The sequence below is a fragment of the Saimiri boliviensis genome, chromosome 3 (assembly GCF_048565385.1).
Source record: "Saimiri boliviensis isolate mSaiBol1 chromosome 3, mSaiBol1.pri, whole genome shotgun sequence".
NCBI lineage: Eukaryota > Metazoa > Chordata > Mammalia > Primates > Cebidae > Saimiri > Saimiri boliviensis.
In genome coordinates this window covers 20,650,949-20,674,783 of record NC_133451.1, presented here as the reverse complement: position 1 = coordinate 20,674,783, position 23,835 = coordinate 20,650,949, and the positions used below count along the sequence as shown (strand labels likewise).

The following is a 23,835-nucleotide window of genomic DNA, read 5'->3' as shown; positions in this document are numbered from 1 at the left end:
ATTAAATGGTGCTTTGCTTTTTTTAGCCATTGATTATATATATATATATATATATATAATCAATATTATTTATATATATAATATATAAATATATATAATATATATTTATATATAATATAAATTATATATTGATTATATATATATAATCAATGGCTAAACAAAGCAAAGCATATATATATATATATATATGCATACTTTTTTAATTGCATTTTAGGTTTTAGGGTACATGTGAAGGACATGCAAGATTGTTGCATAGGTATATACATGGCACTGTGGTTTGCTGCCTTTCTAGCCATTGATTTTTTAAACTCAGCTTTATTGAGGTATAATTTATATAAAATTTTAAAAAATGCTTTTTCAGGTTAAGAAAAGAAAAGTGTTGGGAAAACTGGATAACCACATGTAGAAGAATGAAACTGCCCTTTGTCTCACAATGTGTACAAAAACATGAACTCAAAATAGATTAAAGACTTAAATGTAAAACCTGAAGCTGTGTGACACTACTGAAATATAGGGGAAAATCTTCAGGACATTGGTATGGACAATGATTTATCATATAGGACCCCAAAAGCACAGGCAACAAAAGCAAAAATAGAGAAATGAAATTGCAGCAAACTAAAAAGCTTCTGCACAGCAAAATAACAATAAAAACAACAACAACGACAGCAACAAAACACTGAAAAGATAACCCACAGTCAGGAGAAAATATTTGCAACCATACATCTGATAAGGGGTAATATCCAAAATATGTAAGAAAATCAAACAGCTCAATAGCAAGAAAAAAAAATAACCTGATTTTTAAAATGAGTGAAGAACCAAAACAGGCATTTCTCAAAAGAAGACATAGAAATGAACCACAGGTTCCTGAAAAAACATTCAACAGTCCTAATCATCAGGGAAATGCAAATTAACATCACAGTGATCTATCACTACACATCTGTTAGAATGACTATTAGCCAAAAGACAAAAGATAACAAGTATTGTAATGATGCAGAGAAAAGAGAACCCAATTATACTGTTATTGAGAATGTAAATGATAATAGTACAGCTATTTCAGAAAACAGTGTGGAGGATCTGAAAAAACTCAGAATTATCATATGATTCAGCAATCCCATAGCATTTCTATGTCATCAACTCATTAAATTTACCCATTCAGTTATTCATGTCCCAAACTAACTCACCCTTAATCTTTGCTTTCCCTCATGTCCCTCTTCAATATACCGAAGTGTACTGATTGAAACTGACTAGCTGTATTTCCACTCCAAGCCATGCCACCATTGTTTCTCACCTGGACCACTGTGATGACCCTCACGTGTTTCTTCTTCCACTTTTGCTCCTTAGCAGTTCATCCTTTACAAAGCAGACAGATCACACAAGTCTCCTATTCCCTAGAGTGGCTTCCTAGCAAATACACTAAAATCTAAATCCCTTACTTCACATACTGTAGCCCCTGACTTTATTCATGAAAATCTCTCCCAGAAGTCTCTCCTGGCTTAGCATGTTTCAGCAGCCACACCCTTCTTTCTATTCCTTGAGGATGCCAAGCTCATTCCCAGCTTGGGATATTTGCACAAGCTGCTTCCTCCAGCCAAGATGCCCTGTTCCCTAAACATCTCATGGTCAGTTCCTTCTTGTAATTCCAACTCCACCTTAACTTCTTTTCTTAAAGATCACTTTCCTGACCTCTCAACCTACTCACTTTCTGTTCTGCCAGCCTGCTTTTAATGTTCTCTCCTGGTTCAACAGCACTTACTCATATGAGATATGCTCTTATTTGTTACTTGGTAATTTGATGTTTTCTTTGTTGAGGTATAAGCTGCATGAGAACAGAGGCTTTACCTTTCTCAGTTACTATTGTGTTCCCAGCACATAGAACCATGCCTGGAACATAATAGGTGCTCAGCATATAATTGCTAGACCTATGAATAAAAGTGCTGTGCTTAAGATTGCCCATACCCTATCTTATCTTACCCTTCAACAAGTAAGTAAAATAAATATTCTATTCCCACTTTTGTAGATAAGAAATGGGGTGTTCAACTAATTAAACCAATTATTGAACTACAATTGTGTATTTCATCTGCCTATTTCAAACTTAGGGATGCCATCACTCATGGAAAGTGTGTAGGAGCAAGAACTTCACATAAAAGGATATTGCCGATCACTGTGTATGGATCTGTTTATATCTTAAATACTTTTGATTAAAGTTCTGAAAATTCCTAGAAAGCATGCTTTGTTATTCAATTTAAATAGTTAGAATGGTTAGACCACTAAGACTGGTGGAAATGAGTAGGAGTTCTAGAAGAGAATGAGTCTCCATTCAATGAGATTCAGTCTATCATTCCAGGAGTGCTTCTTTCTTAAGTGTAGAAGAACATCATTTCATATGTAGTATTGTTGGGAAATATCAGTGTTAACTAGAATTGTTGCAACAGTCAGAAAAAGAAGCCAAAAGGTTTGTCTAGGTATTTAAAATATGGCCCCATCTGTGCTAAAACTCACAAATATTTATACAGAACAAACAAAAAAATAAATAAAAACTCTAGGAGGATAAATTAAGAGTGTAGAAAAATCCTAAAAACTGCATAAGACACCCAAGAATTCAGGAAAATCACTTTTTCAGGGAAGGCAACCCTATAGTTTTCTGGCTTTCACAGCAACTACCTCTATCCCAACGTCTTAAAAGAAAGGTACTTTGTGAAAATCACAAATCCTTGCCATTGTTCTCACTATTAACTTAAAAAAAAAAGTCAATTGGTAAGGAGATGGTTGTGTTCGCTTTTTGAAATATGAAGAAACGGAGGCACATCTTTCTCTTAGGACAGTGCAGCAAATTAGTTTTGGAGCTCTGTTGCCTGGAGGCAAGGTAGAGGGCTTAAGATTTGTGGTTTCTAGGCTACTGTGTTTTAAGGAGACAATTATGTATCCTAATTTCCAAATACCTGAGCCCGCACTGTGCAGAAAATGTAGCCAGTTTTAAGAAACAGCTTGTTGTCTACTTCTAAGCCCATACAGAAGAATATATTTATCTGTGACAAGATAGCATTGTCCCTATTTGGTGTTGAATCTTCAACTCTGTTTAGAATCAGGGTCAACTTCTCAAATGAGCCTTTCCTTTCCCCCATTTAGGCTTCCTGAATCTGATTAACACTGTGTCAGGGAATTGTCTGATGTCTGACCTTGAGCAGCATGCTTCCCTCTCCCCACCTCCTCTTTCTGGGAATCGTTTTGTACAGCCTCAGGCCCTGAGATTCCTCCCCAGCAGGCTGGATTGCACTCACAGGTTCCCTTTATTGGTATCCGAAGGGTTCCAGACCCAGTGACCTGTCATCTGTCTTCTCACCTGCTTACATGCTGATTCACTGATGAGCTGGCATCGCAGGCCCCGCCTCCCTCTGAATGGTCTGTGAGATTGCAACTGCTTCTGGAGAGGGGATGCCGAGCCGAACCAGAGCTGGGTTACTACAAGTGTAAACCGGCAGCCTATCTGTTGCCACAGAAGAACTTGGCCACCACACTGAGTAGCCGTGTTTTCTCACCTCCCAGTTACTGTTGTAGCTGTATCTGGCTTCTCTAGCATTTTAAAGGAATTTCTGATTGAGGCACTAACAGCTAATTCCACAGGAGTTGTAAGGCAGCCTGTGCATAAACTGAGACAGAAGTTTCTCCTCAGAGACTGTCTTTTTATTATTATTATTATTATTGGCAAAGACTTCTGGCTCTCCTCAGAGGAATACCTTGTTGCTTAAGATGAGTGGCTGTAGAAAGCGGTGTAAACGTGAAATATTGAAATTTGCCCAGTACCTTCTCAGACTATTAACAGGTTCTCTTCATACAGGTAATGACTTTTTTTTTTTTTTTTTTTAATAGAGGCTAGTAGAGCGTGGTAATGAAGTTGACATGGAATAGGAAAGGCTCACTATTTCTTTGTTGTGATTATTTTTAATGTTGTCAATAAAATGCAATTGTGAATATTTGCTGAGATTTATGTTTCTAAAAATGTGTACAGTGCAGCTCTTTTGGGGGTAGAACTGAATTCTGTGGATGTATTTTTTTATGTCTTCAAGGCAGTATTGCTGGTAAATTTCGGGAAACAGTATCTGCAGAGTAGAAAGATTTTTTTTTTTTAAATACATGATTGTGCAAAGGGTTTTTCTCTTCTTTCCTGCTTGCTGCAGTTTACTGGAAAAGCACACAGATTGTCTTCCTGCAGGTATTTAAAAATTATCTGGAACTCTTTGATTATTATAATCCATAGATTATTTTCCATGTTTGATCATAGGGTTTGGCAGTGAAAGAGTTAAGGACATTTCCTTTGGATCTGTGAGTTCCTTGCAAAATGTGAGCAAAATCTGAAAACAGCTGAAGAGTAAAATGTCCATGCGAGGTTTGATATTTGTTTCATTGCAGTGAAATTCAATGTTTTAAAATTTGCACTATTGAAATAGAAACTCTATTTAAATCTAAGTGTTGATAGCAAGAAAATATTTTTAAGATGTTCCAAAATTATGAGGCTAAACCGACAGTTTTGTTTCCCATGAAATTCCTAGGCAATCCTGTCATTAAGTTAGTGACAGGTGGGACCAAAATTACTTGACACTGATAATACATATTTTTTAATAGATCATCAAACTTCTGAGAGACAAAGCTTAGTCAATAGAACATCACACTTTCATTCTGGTCATAAAGAACAGTTGTGAGCTTTATTTTTCAAATACTGACCTATATTTGTCTTCTTTAATCTAAATAAAGAGAAAAGAGTTAGTAAATAAACACACACTGTAAATAAGTAAGGATGATGTAAGGATGATGTGCCATTTATGATATGTCACATCTGAAAATGAATAAGAGGTGATCTTTTGCTGATATAAGGTTGAGAGATGAATTTGAGCAACACTTTACCTAAGAAAGTCAAGTCTTGACGATAATTAACAAAATTGCATATACGATGATGTTAGTAAGATAAGGGAAAACCATTTTAAGAGAATAACTGACAAATGATTTCAGAGAACATTATTAAATATTAATAGATATTAAAATGATTGTTAATATCATAATGTTAATTTCCTGTTTCTTTCCACATTTTAATCTTTAGGTAGTGCAAATTGTGGTGACTTTTGATACTTTTTAAGGCATCGTTGAGAGTCTGTTTCTGACTTTTGCCAGCTCAGAGCTCTAACGTGTTTCTCACGCAGTCTTCACCTTTAGATTACAAATGTTTAGTCCTGTCTATATGACTTTCACATTGCCTTCTTATTAGCTTTAAAACATTCAAGTGAGGATGATGTGCCATTTATGATATCATGTCACATTTGACAGTGAGCAAGAGGCGATCTTTTACCTTGCCATGAAATTGGAGAAATATTTTACGAAAGAAAGCTTTCCGTGAGGTTTCTATAGTTGTCTGTTTCTGCTAGGGATAATTTAAGGTTCTATCTGTTTCTTACTGGATTTAGGTACAGTTTTCTGCCTGTCTAGCTCATTCTGTTTGTGGAATTGTTTTTTTAAACTTTTGATTTCAAAGAATTTTATGAAAATGGTAAGTGGTTGTGAAGGTGTAAATCGTTAAGTATTAATTCCAAAATACAGTGGTTGGTACTTTGTCATTGGATGGTACTTTATAATATGAAATTATGGAAAGCTAGTATAGCAGCAATGTTTTAAGCTTTATTCAGTGCATATTTAGAAATCACTGTAGGTGGGATTGCTTTCTTCTTTTTGAACCACAGGAGAAAAAAAAGAAGCATAGGACTTTGAGAACAAGGACCGATAGATTATCATAAAGTAGTAACATAGATTTTGACCGAGAAATGTGATTACAGGAACTTGTTTTTTGTAAAAATTCTTTTCAGCTCAGTCTCCAATACTAAATTGTGTGATATCCAACCAGAATCTTTACAACTGCTCAAAATGCTACTTGGAAAAGCCAATTTATGCATTTACTAGATGGTGTGATAATATACACCATTCATATTGTGGATTCTAATGTAAAATTCATTAGGACACTTTCAAGTCCCTTAGCTAGTAATTAATGAAGAACTAGGAAACAAGAGTTGAAATAGCTTAAAAAAATTTGCTTTCAAGTTGGATGTGCAGGCAGCTGCTAATTGTATCCTGAACAATCAGCATATGTCTTTGTAGCTATCAGAAATTTAAAACAACATGACATGTCTTAGATAATCTTTTTCTTTTTACCCGCAAGCCCTTTATTTTCATTTATTTATTTATTTTTGGCCAATGGTGTTATCTGAGGAAATTGTGATTTTGTTTTATATTAAAACAGGTTAATTCTGAAATACATAATTTTATTTTTGACAGCTGTTTCTCATCTGATACCAAAATGAGCCATTTATATAAACATAGAACATTGGAATTTCAAAGAAACTTTTATGGATTCAAACTTTCCTTAAATTTGTCTTATTAGTGTTACCACAAGGTAGAGAAAAGCAATTTCCTTTTGTGAAAGCTTTTCATGTAAGTTTTGGCAATGCCACGATTGCTTACAAATTAAAAATTTAATTTAATTTCTAAAATAATTTTTTCAGTGCATATAGATTCAAGGGTAAAGAGTTGTCCAGCTAAAATAAGATTCATCTCTTTCCCAGAAACTTTCTACATATTTTTTTGTCATGACAAATCACTTCTCAAAGAGTGTATGTTACAAACATATATATTGGCTGTATTTATCATAAAAACCTACACATTTTAAAAGTTTCTTTGTTGTGTATAATAAATCACAGAAATCCATATGCAAATATTACAAGTTAATGGTTTCAGTTTGTTATAGGATCAATTATCCTAATTTCTTCTCAGTTTGAGACCTGCCTCTTTATGTAGCATATTATATTCAATTCTAGATGGGGCTCATGCTACCCAATATATTTTTGTACATTTAAATAAATTGAAGTGAGTCTTAGGATTGCTCCAAGAATATGACACTTATATCAATGGGCAATTTGTGTATCATAGGAACCCATACAACACCCTATCATATGAATTCTGTCCATTGAGAAGGGTGAATGTTATTGATGATATTGTATTTTGAACTGTTTCTTCTTTATGTATAAAATTTAATATCGCTATGTTTTAGGGTACTTACTTGAAGGCTGTTTTGACATTTTTCAATATTCTGTACACTGTTTTCTTGAAAAATCAAGACCTGTACACATTTTTCTATTAGCAAGAATTTCCCAAACATATGTCTGAGGTGGATATTGCCTGGAGCCCTGTTTCAGACTTCAGGTCTGCAAGTTATTGGTATGTCCAAGTCCAATTCACCACCTAAGGAAAGCAAAAGCAATTTAAACCTAAAAACTCTGTGAAACACTGAATTGCTGTTTAACTAGTGGGTTAAAGTATTTCAAATTTCATGAAATTTTATTATTAAAAGAAGGAGATAAGAATTCATCATTCCATCAAGTAGATCGTTTTAGATTAAAGGAGGAGAGAGACGGAGAGATGGTACACATTTATTTCACAAGTTTTCATTGAGTGGTGTCCCCCTTAAATGTGAAATCATTGAAGTTACCGTGAGTCAAGCCACAACAGGCTAGTCATGTAAAGACTTAAATATTTTTTTATATTGCATTTTTGAAGTATGAAGAGAAGGCAAGAGGTGATCCTAAGCAAAATCAGAGAGTTGAAAAGTTTGTTTCTGGCCATGTGACCTTCCATTTTCGGTTCTCTTCTTTCGCCCTGGAGATGATGGAGCACAGAATCATATTTCAAACCTCTCTCTCGTATATCCTCTCTCATACCCCAGCTGAGCCAGATTTACACATAGGGCAGACATATCTCACAAAAAGAATGCACTTCTAAAGACCTCACATAATTAAACACTAGCAAAATTCAGGTTGAATATTGGCAAAAAAAAAAAAAAAAAAAAAAAAAAAAGACAGGATTTTCTATTTCCCAGTTGAAGTAGTCCTGACATGTGGCAGTCGAATATACAGTTTATATTCATTTGTCCTGTGAACTTTGAAATTATGCTATTCCTGATTTATTCTTTTCAACATTTAAATCCATTCTTTCAAATTTGCTGATAAAACAATATTATATTTCTTACAGCGTCATGTAAAATTTGCATTATTCAAATGCATGTAATATGCCACAGTGTTATACTGTTTACTTGTGCTGTTTCTTCCATTGAAACCTACTCTCAAGTAAAAAGGAAGCAAAGAAAAGTGATGTTTATACTTGATTGCAAATGAATTTATGGCACTATGTTACTTTTCCCAACAGAGCTTACGTTTTAAACTTTATCAGGATAATTATTTTGTCCTGTTTTATTTTATTTTAACTTTACAATCAGGATTAAAGGGATATTTGTGGGGAATTTATGGTCTTGCTTAATCTTCTTATAATCTGCCATTGCTGCCAAATCTGATTACAGGATCCCTGATTTAAACAGGCAAAACACCTATATATTCAGGTTACTGGTTTCCTTCCTTAATTTCAGAAAGAAATTTGTATGTTAATGTCTTATTACATTGCAAATTATGTTCTTTTTTCCAATAATTAGCATATTAGGTAAGCTTGCAGGCTTAAAGCCTCTTCTTTCCCAAAGAAAACTTCTTTTATCATTGTCATAACTTTAAAGTAGTAAGTGGTCTGATCTCACAGTCTTAGACATGGTAAACTCTTAAAACTCACTTGTTGACTTTTAATCAATATACTGCATGTGGTTTAAAGGAAACAGCTCATCTTCATAAAAAGAACTGCATTTGGCCAGGTGTCATGGCTCAAGCCTGTAATCCCAGCACTTTGGGAGGCCAAGGTGGGTGGATCATGAAGTCAGAAGTTTGAGACCAGTCTGGTTAACATAAACCCCATCTCTACTGAAGATACAAAAATTCACTGGGCCTGGTGGGATGCACCTATAATCCCAGGTACTTGGGAGGCTGAGGCAGGAAAATTGCTTGAACCAGGAAGATGGAGGTTTGAGTGAACCAAGATTGCATCATTGCAATCCAGCCTAGGCAACAAGATAAGACTACATTTCAAAAAAAAAAAAAAAAAAAAAAAAAATGCCCCTCTTGCTTAAAGTAATCAGAGCTTTCTTACCAGAAACTTCAGCACTTACACATCAGTGCCTTGTTTAAGTACTTAAAAAATATTTCAGTTTCACAATACAATTGTGACCTGGATATTATACATTGATTGTGATCTGTATCAGTTCTGTTTCTGGCAGGAAAGAGATCTCACACTCCAGAAAAGACTTTGATAAAGGGACTCTGTATTGGAGCAATAAGGGATAATGTGTTTGCTCAAGCTAGTAACAGTAAACTATTGAAGAAGCAAGGGATAGGAACCATGTTTGGATCCTGGAGAGGGAAACTGTGTCCAGAAAGCTTCCGGACAGAGTGATGGCCTTGAGTACAGAAATGTAGCCTACCCACAGAGACCTGATAGGAAGAAAGCTCAGGGGAGAAAAAAAAAATGCTGGTCTCATTTTCCTCCTACTTTCAGATTTTCTGCTAGTGCTTCCATTGGCTAACCCCATCCTAAAAGCCTGCAGAAAAGCTATTCCAAGCAGGAGAAATATGTTCATAGCAGTATTGATTATGCTATATTCACTCACCACTGGTATTACCACTGACTGGGCTTTTTTATTTAAAATTACTCACAGTGGTCATGTTGTTTCCCCTCAAAAGATATTGAAAGTGGCATGAGCAAGCTAATCATATCTCTGGGTGATGCAGAAGTTCCTGTCATTCTACCACATCTTTCACTATCATTGTTTATCTTTTACTTTGACAGTAAAAATTCTCTCAAATATTTCTTTTTTTTTTTTTTTTTTTTTTTTTTTTGAGGCGGAGTTTCGCCCTTGTTACCCAGGCTGGAGTGCAATGGCGCGATCTCGGCTCACTGCAACCTCCGCCTCCTGGGTTCGGGCAATTCTCCTGCCTCAGCCTCCTGAGTAGCTGGGATTACAGGCACGTGCCACCATGCCCAGCTAATTTTTTGCACTTTTAGTAGAGACGGGGTTTCACCATGTTGACCAGGATGGTCTCGATCTCTCGACCTCATGATCCACCCGCCTCGGCCTCCCAAAGTGCTGGGATTACAGGCTTGAGCCACCGCGCCCGGCCCAAATATTTCTTGGTATATTTTTTTTACATTCCAAAAGTAATATGAACCTATGTGTTCAAACAGATCGACTCTGTATTCTGAGAGAATGTCATTATAATCAGCCAAATTAAATGATAGGTGAAAATAATGTGATGTTTGTTATTATAGGAAGACGTTATTACAACTCAGTGAGATATGGCTATGGTTTGTGTTTGTTAGGCACCTTGATGGCTGTGTTACTTTGTTTTGCGTTGCTGTGAAGGAATACCTGAGTAATTACCTGGGTAATTTATGAAGAAAGAGGTTTATTTGTTATATGGTTCTGCAGGCTGTATGAGTATTGCACCAGTATCTGCTTGGCTTCTGGTGAGGCCTCAGGAAGCTTACAATCATGGTGGAAAGTGAAGGGCTAGCAGATGTGTCACATGGCAAGACAGGAAGCAAGAGGAGGGGAGGTCCCAGATTATTTTTAACAATCAAGATTTTTCAGTAACTCATTACATTGGAGAGGGCACCAAGCCATTCATGAGGGATCCACCTCATGACCCAAACATCTCCCACCAGGCCCTGCCTCCAACAAGAATATCCAAACCATATCAACAGCTTTTCTTGGATAAAGTTTATTTTCTCTCCTACACTGTTTTTTCAGTATTGGGATACATTTGTGGGCTTGGGAAGGTAAGGTCTGAGGAGTTTCCCTGAACTGTGAAAAAAAGTTCAAATGACCATGACAGAAATTATTAAGATATACACACACACACACACACACACACACACACACACACACACATATATATGGCTACATACACACACACACACATGCGCGCGCGCGCGTGCGCGCACACACACATACACACACACACACACACACACACACACACACATATATATATATATATATATATATATATATATATATATATATATCAGGAGTATAAATGATTTCTGGAGTCTGATCTCATAGTCTCAGACATGGTAAACTTGAAACACAGTTATTGATTTATTGGCTAAATTAATCAATATGTTACATAGCATCTAAAGGGAAGAGTCCATATTCATAGAAAGAGCTGCATTTGTCTGAGTGCAGTGGCTCATGCCTATAATCCCAGTCCCCCAGTACCCTAGCACTTTGGTTTCTGGTAAGAAAGCTCTGATTACCTTAAGCAAGAGGGCCAAATACAGTTTTGTTTTGTTTTGTTTTTTGTTTTTTTATTTTTTGTTTTGTTTTTTTGAAAGGGAGTCTTGCCCTGTTGCCTAGGCTGGAGTGTAATATATATATATTTGCAGTATACACCAGTTTTGCCAACAAATCAGTTTTTAGCTAGTCCCTGCAAAATACAGCTCTGTGCCTAATGCTATCTATTTCTCCTGCCTAATAGAGATATAGCAGTGGCATCAGGGTGTCTCAAGATGTTCTTTATTTGAGGCTAATGTTCACTTTATGTTTTTAAAGGAGGGTGAATAAAACCCTGCAGCAGATCAACGTATAATAATGGCTGAGGATGGCCAATGAATCACTGTTTTCCAACTTCAGGAAAAACAAATCTGGGAGCAGGATTGAATGAGTGGCCAGGGTGGGCATAGAAGGACTGTGTCAATTTTTGACATAAGGGAATAAACTCACAGAGAACATTTAATCATATGACACCCTTCTTTAGTTGTCTCATATCTGGACTATCTGGATTTGTTTTGCTTCCTCTAATGTCTTTTTATCATAGCCTTAATGACAATAATATAAATATATTACATTATAACAGGAAAAAAAATCGTATGTCTGAAAATGTATTCCAAGAGAGCTGTTCTTTCTGCTCAACCCCAGCCATCCTTCTGACAGTCAACAGCACAGCATAGAGCTTTATCCCTTACCCTACAATTGGGAAGACCAATTAGATGACTCCCTAAGCTGGGTCATCACATCCGTAAAATGGGGATCTCTGTACAAATATTTCTGTTGCTGGCACACATTTAACAAATTTATCACTATTACTGATCTGGTATCTATAGGATGTTCTATTTGTTTTATTGAAATTAAATTTTCACTAAAGATAATTGAAATACCTAATCATTATTATGCTTCCTGGTAATTAGGGATAAATAGAAAGCAACTTATATAAAAGACTGCAGTTTTTAAACTCACTTGTCTTTAATTTTATTAGTTTTCAATAATTGCCATTTATTCATTTGGCCAACATTTATTAAGTGCTTGTTAAGAGCTGAGTCTTGTGGTTCTGTTGAGCTATTTTTTCATGATTCCCAACTGCCCTGTGTCAACCTGCCAGTACAGCAAATAAATATCAGGCAGCTAACTCAACCAACCAACATATGCTAAGATTTCAAAAAGCAGAAGAAAACTATCTCTTGGTATTTCAGTCAAGGACAATTTTAGGCAAGGACAATGGTCAGGTAGGTGAAGCAACAAGACTGTAAAATATGTTCCGCTGAAAACATTAGAAAGAAAGAGGCTTATGACAGGGGAGCCAAGCAGGAAGGGTGAGGAAGCAGCTGGGAAGAGAGAGGATTAGTGGGATTATTTGTATGAACAGGAAGTTTTGCTAAAAAGCGAAATTGTCCACACAACAAGATTGCTACAGAAACTACCAACCAAGCCCAACAGAGGGTCCTGTCATCTGTCTCGAGCAATATATTCATAGCTTTTTGAGTGGTCAAGTGGGAAATGTTTCATTTTATCAATTAAACACCTGTTCAGATCCTATTTTCTTTCCTTGGAACCCTGCTTTATTCTGTGACGTATATTGATTTATTTTCTTTTTGAGCTCTCATAGTACAGGTTTTCTATCCCATATTGTTCAGCATTTCATTACTGGTCAACCCTGTATATTGAACAGATTCAGGTGTGCAAGTTATATCTCAAGTAGATCAGAATCTTCTAAAAGACAGAAGGAATGGTTCAGTGTCTCATGACTGAAATGCTTGGACCAGCAGTGTTTTGGTTTTTGGAGTCTTCTGAATTTAGGAATATTCGCCAATATATATTGGTTCAGCATTTCTAATCTAAAAATCTGAAATCCAAAATGTTCCACTGATCATTTTCTTTGAGTATCCATTTAACATTCAGAAAGTTTCAGATTTTGGAGCATTTTGGATTTCAGATTTTTGGATTAGGGATACTTAATTATCCAGCTATACCCAAAGACAGTATTTATTACATAGTCATTGTTTTAAAATACAGATTTTTTTATGGTGTTGTGAGAGGCTATCATAAATAAATATAATTTTTCTTTGCTCATATAATTTAATGTGTTCATTTCTGAATCACATTATTAGACTTAAGCTATACTATTGATTATCTCACAGGGAACCTATCCCAAAGTGCCAAACCTAGGGTGTGCTGGGGCTAACTATAAAACTATATTTGTCAGAAGCTAAACTACATTTTTGTTTGACTACATAGTTTTCCCTTCTCAAATTCAAATTCACCCTTAAGAGCTGTGTGATTAATTATCAGCTCAAATATCACCTAGTGAGACATTTCCTGACCATCTGATCCACAAGAACCCCTCCCATACATATTTTCATTGTTTTGAAATTTCTTTTATGGAGAGGGTCACCAGAACTGGGACATTTTTGAGAGTAAAAAGAGGTAATCTTAATAATCACAAGTAGAAAACAGGTATAAATCCAAACTGTCCCAGGCAAACTGGGAGATATGGTAGTCTTCTCCATAAAAATTACCACTAACTAAAATCTTATAGAATATTTATAAATATCTATAAAAGTAGAATATAAACTTTTTAAAATAATTATGGGTTTTTTGTTGTTTATTATTGTAATCCAATGCCTAGACCATGCACAGTCAATATTCCTTACACAGTCATTGGAAGTACTACAAAGTTGAACAACACCAGAGCTTTTAAGGGGACAAAGCTACACTATTTCCTGCCTGTTTCTTTGAATGTCTTTTCCAAGGCTGGTAGAATTGTGACTGCCTCATTGCTGATCTTGGCTACTTCAATGGCTCATTCTAATCTGTGTTGTGGTTCTGCTGTTCTGTCTCTACCTGGTACTTCTTGCAGTTATAAAAATGGTTATAGATAACTGAGAGCCTTGGAAACATGAATTGTCTCTAGCTGTACACAGAGGAGGTGTCACTATACATTTTAAATGGGGTAGGTCCTGTATATTTGCTCATTTGTTTAAAAAGTCATATATCTTGTGGTTGATTTGTGTATAAATGTTGATGTATTTGTATTTTCTCATTTTTCTAAAAGGAACATATTATATGTATAATGAATGAATTTTAATGTTTTTAAAATAATAAAAAAGCTATATCTCTATCTGTATAAGATAAAATAATACATTAATGCTAGAAATTTATAGGTTCTTCCATCTTTGACTATGGTAAAATTACTAGAAACAAAAAGATACCACCTTGGATGTACTATAATTTTAGAGATTTTACATGCACAAAAAAATATTACCAGGCTTTGAGTGAAGTATTATGAGGCTTTGAGTTGATCTGTTTTCTAGCTGCAGTTTTCTTCTCCTGGAGAAAGTAGTAAATTTTCCTGGCTCTATATTATTACCTCTACAATGGGAAGATTTTTATTTTGCAAGGTTACCAGATTAGAATAAGAGACTTTATGCCTGACAAGTCAGTCATGTTCCTGTTCTATAACATGTTAAGATACATAGAGCTTGTTTTATGATGAGAGATACAGAAAAAATTTTCTAATCATCTTGTAATTCCCTGAGCCAAACAAAAGTCAAAATCCTTTAAAGAGTGATGAAGCCAGTTCTATAAAAAAATCTTTTAGAACTTTAAATATCAGTTTTATGCTGTGTCTACTGAATTTCCCCAAGAGAAACTATACAGCCAAGTTCTGGGCATGTTCACAGATACATGCAAATGTTCATTCCAATGATGCCTTCCTAGCCTATCTTCAAATAAAAGCACAATTCTGGACTTGGAAGGTTGAGAAGCTTGTTTGCACTCAACGTGGTATAAATCCTGAACACAATGACAGCAATATAGATATTATGTTTAACATGTAACTCATATAAAGAATTTTTTTGTGTCACAATATATTCTTGGATCATAGACATGCTACATCTCAATGGATCTTAAAATATATTTGGTCGACCTTTTTTATTTTCAGAAGAGACAATTGAACCCAAGTTACTCAAGTTATTTTACAAGGTCATAACAGCTAATTAGTCTACATACTGATTATTACTCTGCTATTCCAGAAACATGTTATTCTCACAACCTTATATTGTGACAAGTGCCTCAGGTGGTGGCTTGGTGGGGTAGAAACACTTAGACTTGGTAGACAAAATGACCTGAACTTTTATCTTAGCACCATCACAAATCTTAGCAGGAGGCCTTGGACAAGTTTATATTCCCCCCATGATATCAATTCCCTCTTCACAAAAATAAAGTGATCCTGATTCAAGATGCCATTAAGTATTTTTACAAGCCAGCATTTGTAAGGGCAGTGGCTGGAATCAGCACTCATTCAAATAGTACTAGTCCTGTTTCAGATACTGATAAATCAGTGTAAAGTAGTGTATTATTTGCAATTGTTTTAAATTCCTTAGAAAATGTTAAAATATGTTCTCTTTGTATTGATTTTAAGTTGTTCAAAATTAGGTAGAACATATGACTCAAAGACCTCCTTCTTAAAGAGTTTTACTTAATTATGCTTAATATTCTGCCACCAAAAGATATTTTCTACTAAAAATGTCAGATAACTTGTATATTGCTCAAATATGTGCAATATATTCTTGCTAACAATTCTTGAGTTTGAAGTCCTTAATTTTCAAAAAATGTGTAGTTAAGTTTTTTTTTTTTTTTCACCAAAATATAAGAATAACTATTAGCTGGGCACAGTGGCTCATGCCTATATTCCCAGCACTTTGGGAGGCTGGGACGGACAGATCTTGAGGTCAAGAGATTGAGACCATCCTGGCCAACACGGTGAAACTCCGTCTCTACTAAAAATACAAAAAAAATAGCCAAGCATGGTGGCACACGCCTGTGGTCCCAGCTACTCGGGAGACTGAGGTGGAAGAATTGCTTGAACCCAGGAGGCAGAGGTTGCAGTGAGCCAATATTGTGACATTGCACTCCAGCCTGGTGACAGAGCTGGACTCCATCTCAAAAAAAAAAAAGAATAGCTATTAATCATGGCTTTTTCCTATGATATAAACATTAGTAAAAAAAATTTTAAACTACAATAGCATGTAGAAATTAGTTACTTCAGAAGTCAATATTGCAAACTACTCATTCTTTAAATTATTTATGAAATATTACAAAGGCATAGGAGATTTGAATAGATATTAAAGTCCTGTTTTTAGGAAAGACAAACATATTTAATACATTTTGTTATTTTATATTTTAAGTCTTCAAGTATTACCAATAAAATAAGATGTAGAGAAGAATTTTATTATGAAATATGAACTTAAAATTTTCAGTCGGTATATAAATTTGACCAATGTGCAAAGACTACACTCTCATATTTCAAAGCAAGAAAAGTAGTCATTAGAAATGTTAAATCCGTCTATGGCAGCTTCTAAAATAGATAAGAATTTAGGTACATGATGCTTCCTTTTATTCCATTTAACATGATAGCAATATTTTTATTTTAAGCATTTTTTATGTGCTTTAGAGATTTGTTTATTTTTTTAACTTTTATTTTAGTTTTGGAGGTACAGGTGTTACACAAGAAGACTTGTGTCACTGGGGTTTGTTTTCAGAATTTCATCACCCAGGTGGCAAGCCTAGTACCCAATAGTTATTTTTTTCCGCTCCTCTCTGTCTTGTCTTTACATCCTCCCCCCTCAAGTAGGCCCCAGTGTTAGCTGTCGTTTCCTTCTTTGTTTGTGAGTTCTAATTGTTTAGCTCCCAATTATAAGTGAGAACATGTGGCATTTGGTTTCCTGTTCCTGTGTTAGTTCACTAATGACTGCCAGCTACATCCATGTTCCCACAAAAGACATGATCTTGTTTAAAGTAAGCATTTTATTTTTAAACTGACAGTCAATATGCTACAGATCCTGATGTCTGTAGAACAATAGGTTTGTGCTTCACATCTGGCTTCACGAATCATGAGCCCTATGATCTTGAGCAAGTTACTTATCTTAGGTTCAGTAACCTTATCAATAAAATGGAGATAATGATAGTGTGACCTATATGAGGTGTTTACTAATAAAAGCAAATGATATACAGACTTAAAATTGAGCCCGACACAATTTGTAATTGTTCACTAGTAAGTGTTTTTATCATAATAATCTTCCTAATGTTAGCAAAGGTCTACTGTGTCTTTGAAATGTGTGGTACACTCTGTAGGTAGAGTAAGGGATTTTAAGATGCATGAGGCAATAGCTGTGCCATAAAGGAGCTGAACATTTAGTGGAGGATGTAAAACATACAGGCATGCTTCACTGTATTGTGCTTTGCTTTATTGCACTTCTCAGATACTGCAGTTTTTACAAATTGAAGTTTCATGGCAACCCTGCCTCTTGCAGCACTATCGGCGCCATTTTTCCAAAAGCACGATTACTTCGTGTTTCTGAGTCACATTATGATCATTGTAATATTTCATACATTTTCATTATCCTTTTATCTTTTATGATGGCCTATGATCAGTGATCGTTGATGGTACTGCTGTAACTGTTTGGCGCACCATCAACCACACCTATATAAGACAGTGAACATAATCAATAAATGCTGTGTGTGTTCTGACTGCTACATTGACCAGCTATTTTCCATGTCTTTTCTTCTCCTTGAGCCTCCCTATTGTCTGAGACACAATAGTATTATAGTTAGTTCAATTAATAACTTTTCAATGGCCTCTAAGTGTTCAGGGGAAAGGAATGTGTCTCTCACTTTTAAATCAAAACCTAGAAATAATCAAGCTTAGTGAGAAAGGCATGTTGAAAGCCGAAAGAGCCAAAATCTCTTGTGTCAATTAGTTAAGTTGTTACTGCAAAGGAAAAGTTCTAGAAGGAAATTAATATTGTTACTCTTGTGAACATATGAATAATAAGAAAGTGAAGCAGTTTTATTGCTGGTATAAAGAAAGTTTTAGTGATCCAGGTAAAAGATCACACCAGCCACAACACTCCCTTAAGCCAAAGCCTAATCCAGAGTAAGGCTCTGATGTAGTTTGGATATGTGTCCTTACCCAAATCTCATGTCGAATTCTAATCTCAGTGTTGGAGGTGGGAGAAAATTGGATCATAGTAGTGGATTTCTCATGAATTGTTTAGCACTATCCCCTTGGTGCTGTTCTCACAATAATGAGTGACTTCTTGCAGTATGTGGTCATTTAAAAGTGTGTGGCATTGGCTGTGCATGGTGTCTCATGCCTATAATCCCAGCACTTTGGAAGGCCAAGATGGGCTTAATCGCTTGAGATCAGGGGTTTGAGACAAGCCTGGCCAAAATAGTAAAACCCTGTCTTTACTAATAATGTGAAAAGAGTACCTGGGCATGATGGTGCATGCCAGTAATCCCAGCTACTCTGGAAGCTGAGGTAGGTGAATCAGTTGAACCCAAAAGTCAGAGATTGTAGTGAGCCGAGATTGTGCCACAGCACTTCAGCCTGGGTGAAAGAGTGAGGGTCTGTCTCAAAAAAGTGGGGAGAGGGGTATGTCTTCCCCCCACCAACTCTCTCTTATTCCTGCTTTTGCTCTGTGTATGTGTGCTCCTCTTTTGCCTTTGGCCATGAGAGGAAGCTTTCTGAGGCCTCCCCATAAGCAGATGCTGCTATGCTTCTTGTACAGCCTGCAGAACCATAAGCCAATGAAACCTCTTTTTCTTTGTAATTTACACAGTCTCAGGTATTTCTTTGTAGCAACACAAGAATGGCCTAATATAGGCTCTAAGTCTTTTGAATTCTAAGAATGCTGAGAGAGATAAGGAAACTGCGAACAAAGTTTGAAGCTAGCAGAGTTTGGTTTATGAGGCTTAGGATAAGAAGCCATACCCATACCACAGAAGTACAAGGTTAAAGAGCAAGTGCTGATGTAGAAGCTGCAGCTGCTTATTCAGAAGATCCAGCTAAGATCATAGATAAATGTGGTTGCACTGAAAATCAAATTTTCAGTGTAGATGAAGAAGCCTCTGGCTGAGCATGATGGCTCGTGCCTATAATCTCAACACTTTGGGAGGCCAAGACAGGAGGACTGCTTGAGCCCAGGAGTTTGAGAACAGCCTGATCAACATAGTGAGACCTTGCCTTAAAACAAATTAAAAATTAGCCTGACATGGTGGTGCATGCACATCATCCCAGCTACTTAGAATTGCACATAGTCCCAGCTCCTTAGGAGGCTGAGGTGGGAGGGTTGCATGAGCTAGGGAGATCAAGGCTGCACTGAGCTATAATTAGGCCACTGCACTCTAGCCTGGGTGACAAAGTAAGACCTTGTATCAAAAAATAAAAATAAAGAAAAAACCTTGTATTGGGAGAAGATGACATCTAAGATATTTATAACTAGAGAGAAGAATTCCATGCCTGGCTTCAAAGCTTCAAAGGGGAGGCTGACTCTTTTTTAGGGGCTAATGCAACTGATGACTTTAAGTAGAAGCAAATTCTCCTTTATTATTATAAAAATCCAAGGGCCCTTAATAATTATGCTAAATGTACTCTGTCTCTTCTTTATAATGGAACAGCCAGGGCTGGATGATGTCACATCTGTTACACAATGGCTTACTCTCTATTTTAAGCCCAGTGTTGAGACCTACTGCTTAGAAAAAAATGATTACTTTCAAAATATTACTGCTCATTGACAGTGCACCTGGTCATTCAAGAGCTCTGATGGAGTTAGACAAAGGGACTACTGTTGCTTTTATGCCTGCTAAGACAGCATCCATTCTGCAGCCCATGGATCAAAGAGTAATTTTTACTTTCAACTCTTATTACTGGAGAAACACTTTTCATAAGGCTATAACTGCCATAAATAGTGGTTCCTCTGATGATCTGGAAAAAAGTAAATTGAAAACCTTCTGGAAAGGTTTCACCATTCTAGATGCCATTGAGAACATTTATGATTCATGACAGGAAGTCAAAATATCAACATTTGGGAGAAGTTTATTCTAACATTCATGCATGAGTTTGAGAGGTTCAAGACTTTAGTGGAAGAAGTTACTGCAGATGTGATGGAAATAGCAAGAAAATGAAAATTGGAAGTGGATCATGGAGATGTGACTGAATTGTTGCCATCACATGATAAAACTTAAATGGATGAAGAGTTGCTTCTTATGGGTGAGTAAAGAAAGTGGTTTCTTGTGATGGAATATACCCCTCATGAAGATGCTATGAACAATGCTGAAATGACAGCAAAGAATTTAGAATATTACATAAACTTAGTCAATAAACAGCAGTAATGTTTGAGAGGATTGAATCCAATTTTGAAAGAAGTTATCTTGTAGATACAGTGTTATTCAAACAGTATCATATGCTTCAGATAAATCCTTGATGGAAGAAAGTCAATCAACATGGCAAACTTAATTGTTGTATGATTTCAGAGTTACACTAGACACTTTAGCCTTCAGCAGCCACCATCCTGATCAGTCAGCATTTGTCAACATAGAGGCCAGACCCTCCATGAGCAAAAAATTACTACTCACTGAAGGCTCAGATGATGGTTAGCATTTTTTAGCAATAGAGTATTTTAAATTTAAGGTATGTACTTTTTCAAAGACATACTGCAATAGCACACTTCATAGACTACAGTACAGTGTAAACAAAATTTTTATGTGCTCTGGGAAGCCAAGAAATTTGTATGACTCACTTTAATGTAATATTCACTTTATTGCCATAGTCTATAATGGAATCTGCAATATCTCTGAGTTATGCCTATATATAGAAATTTCAATACAGGCTTGAATGTATTAAGCACCACAAGAGAAGTATAGGTAGTGCATTACTAGACTCCAAAGAGAAAGAGCACTGAGTATTGGTGGCAAGAGATACATTCTTAGCATTGTTAATATTTGAGCTGGGTTTCACTGGCCATGGGTATGGACCATTGGACCTCTGGCCATTGGACCTCTCAGGAAGAGCAAATAAACAAAGGCAGGGAATATAAGAGATGAATACATTGCTAGGATTCGTTTATCCAGCAGGTATTCATTAAGTGCCTACCATTTGCAAGGCCCTCTTCTGTGAACTTTGGATACATCCATAAACAAAAGATCTTAGCCTCATGTAGTGGGAAGTCAGATAATACACGTACTAAGCCAGTAAATAAAATTGCTTGTCAGCAGGTGATAAATACTCTGGGTAAGTATACAACAGGATAAGTGGGTTTGGGAAGACTGTGGAGGTTGGAGTATGCATTTGTTTAACAGAGCCGTCACTATGAAATATCATAGACTAGGAAACCTGAACAGCAGAAATTATTTTTCTCACAGCAGTTGAGGCTAGAAATACAAAGCCAAGGTATGAGCAGGTTGGATTTTTTCCGAGGCCTCTCTCCTTGGCTTGCATATGGCCACCTTGTCACTGTATTTTCATGCCATCTTTACTGTATGCCTGTGTGCTCCTAGTATCTCCCTGTGTGTCTAAATTTTCTCTTCTTATAAGGAAATTGGTCAGATAGATTACGGCCCACCCTAAAGGCCTCATTTTAACGGAATCACCCCTTTACAGATATTATCTTCAAATACGATCACATTCTGAGGTAGTGGGAGTTAGGACTTCAACAAACAAATTTGATGTGAAGAGGCACAATTCAGTGCATAACAGTGTGGTTACAATTTAAATACAGTGGTCCAGATAACCTATCAGAGAATGGCATTCGGTCAAAATTTTAAAGCAGGCAAGAGAACTATAGAAATACCGGGGAACACAAATTTCAGGCAGAGAGACCAGCCAGTGCAGAAGTCACAAGGCAGGCTGTGTTCAATGTGTTCAGGAAGCAGAAAGCAGGTCAGTTTGCTGGAACAGACAAAAACCAGGGACTAATTGGAGAAGAAGGAAGAAAGGCAAAGGAAAACTGGATTTTATGAGGCCTTTTAGCATATGTTGTGAGTGGAATGGGGAACCACTGCAGAATTCGAAACAGAGTAGTTACACGTAAGTTGAAGAGCAGAGGTCAGCAAACTACAGTCTGTGGGCTAAATCCAGTCTACTGGTTTTCCTGCATGGTCCATTAACTAAGAATTGCCTTTGCATTGTTAAATGATGGAAACAGAAAATTTTGACACTTTGAAATTATATAGAATTGAAATGTAATGTCTAAAGTTTGCTTGAAATATCACCATGCTCATTCATTTATATATTGCCTATGGCTGCTTTTGCATTATAATGGTAGAATTAAGTAGTTGTAGCAGACACTGTTTGGCCCACAAAACCTGCCATACTTACTCTCTGACTTTTCGCAGAGTAAGTTATCTGGCCCATACTATTGAGGGTCAAGAATAGAAACAGTGGGACCAGGCACAGTGGCTCATGCCTGTAATCCCAGCACTTTGGGAGGCTGAGGTGGGTCGATCACCTGAGGTCAGGAGTTCAAGACTAGCTTTGTTAACATGGTGAAACCCCATCTCTACTAAAAATACAAAATAATTAGCATTTGTATAATTGGCATAGTCGCTGCTGCCTATAGTCCCAAATTCTTGGGAGGCTGAGACACGAGAATCCTTGAACCTGGAGGCAGAGGTTACAGTGAGTCGACATTGCGCCACTGCACTCCAGCCTGGGTGACAAAGTGAGACTCCACCTCAAAAAAAAAAAAAAAAAAAAAAAAAAAGAATAGAAACAGTGGGAAGAATGGTGGCTGTGACCAGGGTGGTAGCAGTAGAGGCTGCAGAAGTAGTTGGAGAGCATTGCTGGTATTGCAGAGTGAGACAAATGATTGGAAATATGGATTCGGGAGGGGTCGTGGCATTGGAATGCATTGCAGTGGAACAGGATGCTCTACAGACCTTTGGGTGGAGGGGGTCCACCATTGCAGCAATGCTTTAGGAAACCCTGTTGGCAGCAGATAACCAGCTTGGTCAACATGGTGAAGCCCCATCTCTACTAAAAATACAAAATAATTAGCTGGGCATAGTAATTCAGCCTGTAGTCCCAGATTCTTGGAACCGCAGGATCTGGCGGTGATGGTAAGTTCAAGAGGTACTGTTGGCCTGGAAATGAAGAGAGGAAGGCAATAAAAAGGTAGCTTCAAGAGCATGCTGAACACATTGAGCAACTTTACCATTTTCTGTGCCAGTGAGGAACCTTCTGTGATAATATAGCAGTTTTCAAACAACTTTAAAAATATCTTGAAGTGCTAGAATACTACTATTCTAATTATATACCCTTTGAATTAAAATAGAGTTCTTCAAGTGAATCAGGCCAGATACCTTTTTACAAGTTAAGCCTTTGGATGTGTAATAATGAAAATATGAACTCAAAAGAAGACCATCAGTAATCCATAAATGGCCTGACGGACTCAGAACCTGGATTTTTAACTTATGTAATTCACATTTATTTGTAAAAGCCAAAATGTCTAACTTGGCATTTCTGTTTTTTTAATGAATTACTTTCATAATCTGTATCTCCAATCTTAGTTTTAAAGTACTTCTTTAGAAATCCATTATCTTTGCTAAAATATTTGCACCACTTTTTTTTTTTGGAACATATAATTTAGAAGATTGATGGATGAAACAGACATTTAATTAAACTCAGTTATAGCTCTTAGGGATATTTTTGCTCTTTCCTTTAAGAAATCTTCATTTTATAAAATGTGATTGCAGTATTATATAATCTTACCTGATGTATTTAAAGACATACTCAGTATTTCACAGATTAT

At 36.3% G+C, this 23,835-nt stretch overlaps 1 protein-coding gene across 3 annotated transcripts in view; it reads left to right on the top strand.

Annotated features, from left to right (window-relative positions):
- KCNIP4 (potassium voltage-gated channel interacting protein 4) overlaps nucleotides 1-23,835 on the top strand; it is a 1,209,336-nt gene that overhangs the window by 242,205 nt on the left and 943,296 nt on the right. Inside the window, exon 1 of one of the 3 annotated variants that reach the window (XM_074395953.1) lies at nucleotides 169-3,835. The exons of the other annotated variants lie outside the window; for them this stretch is intronic. Within the exon in view, the coding sequence (XP_074252054.1) occupies nucleotides 3,748-3,835 (88 nt within the window). The 5' untranslated portion in view covers nucleotides 169-3,747. Of the gene's footprint in view, nucleotides 1-168; nucleotides 3,836-23,835 lie in introns of those variants that run through there. 3 annotated transcript variants of the gene reach the window in all.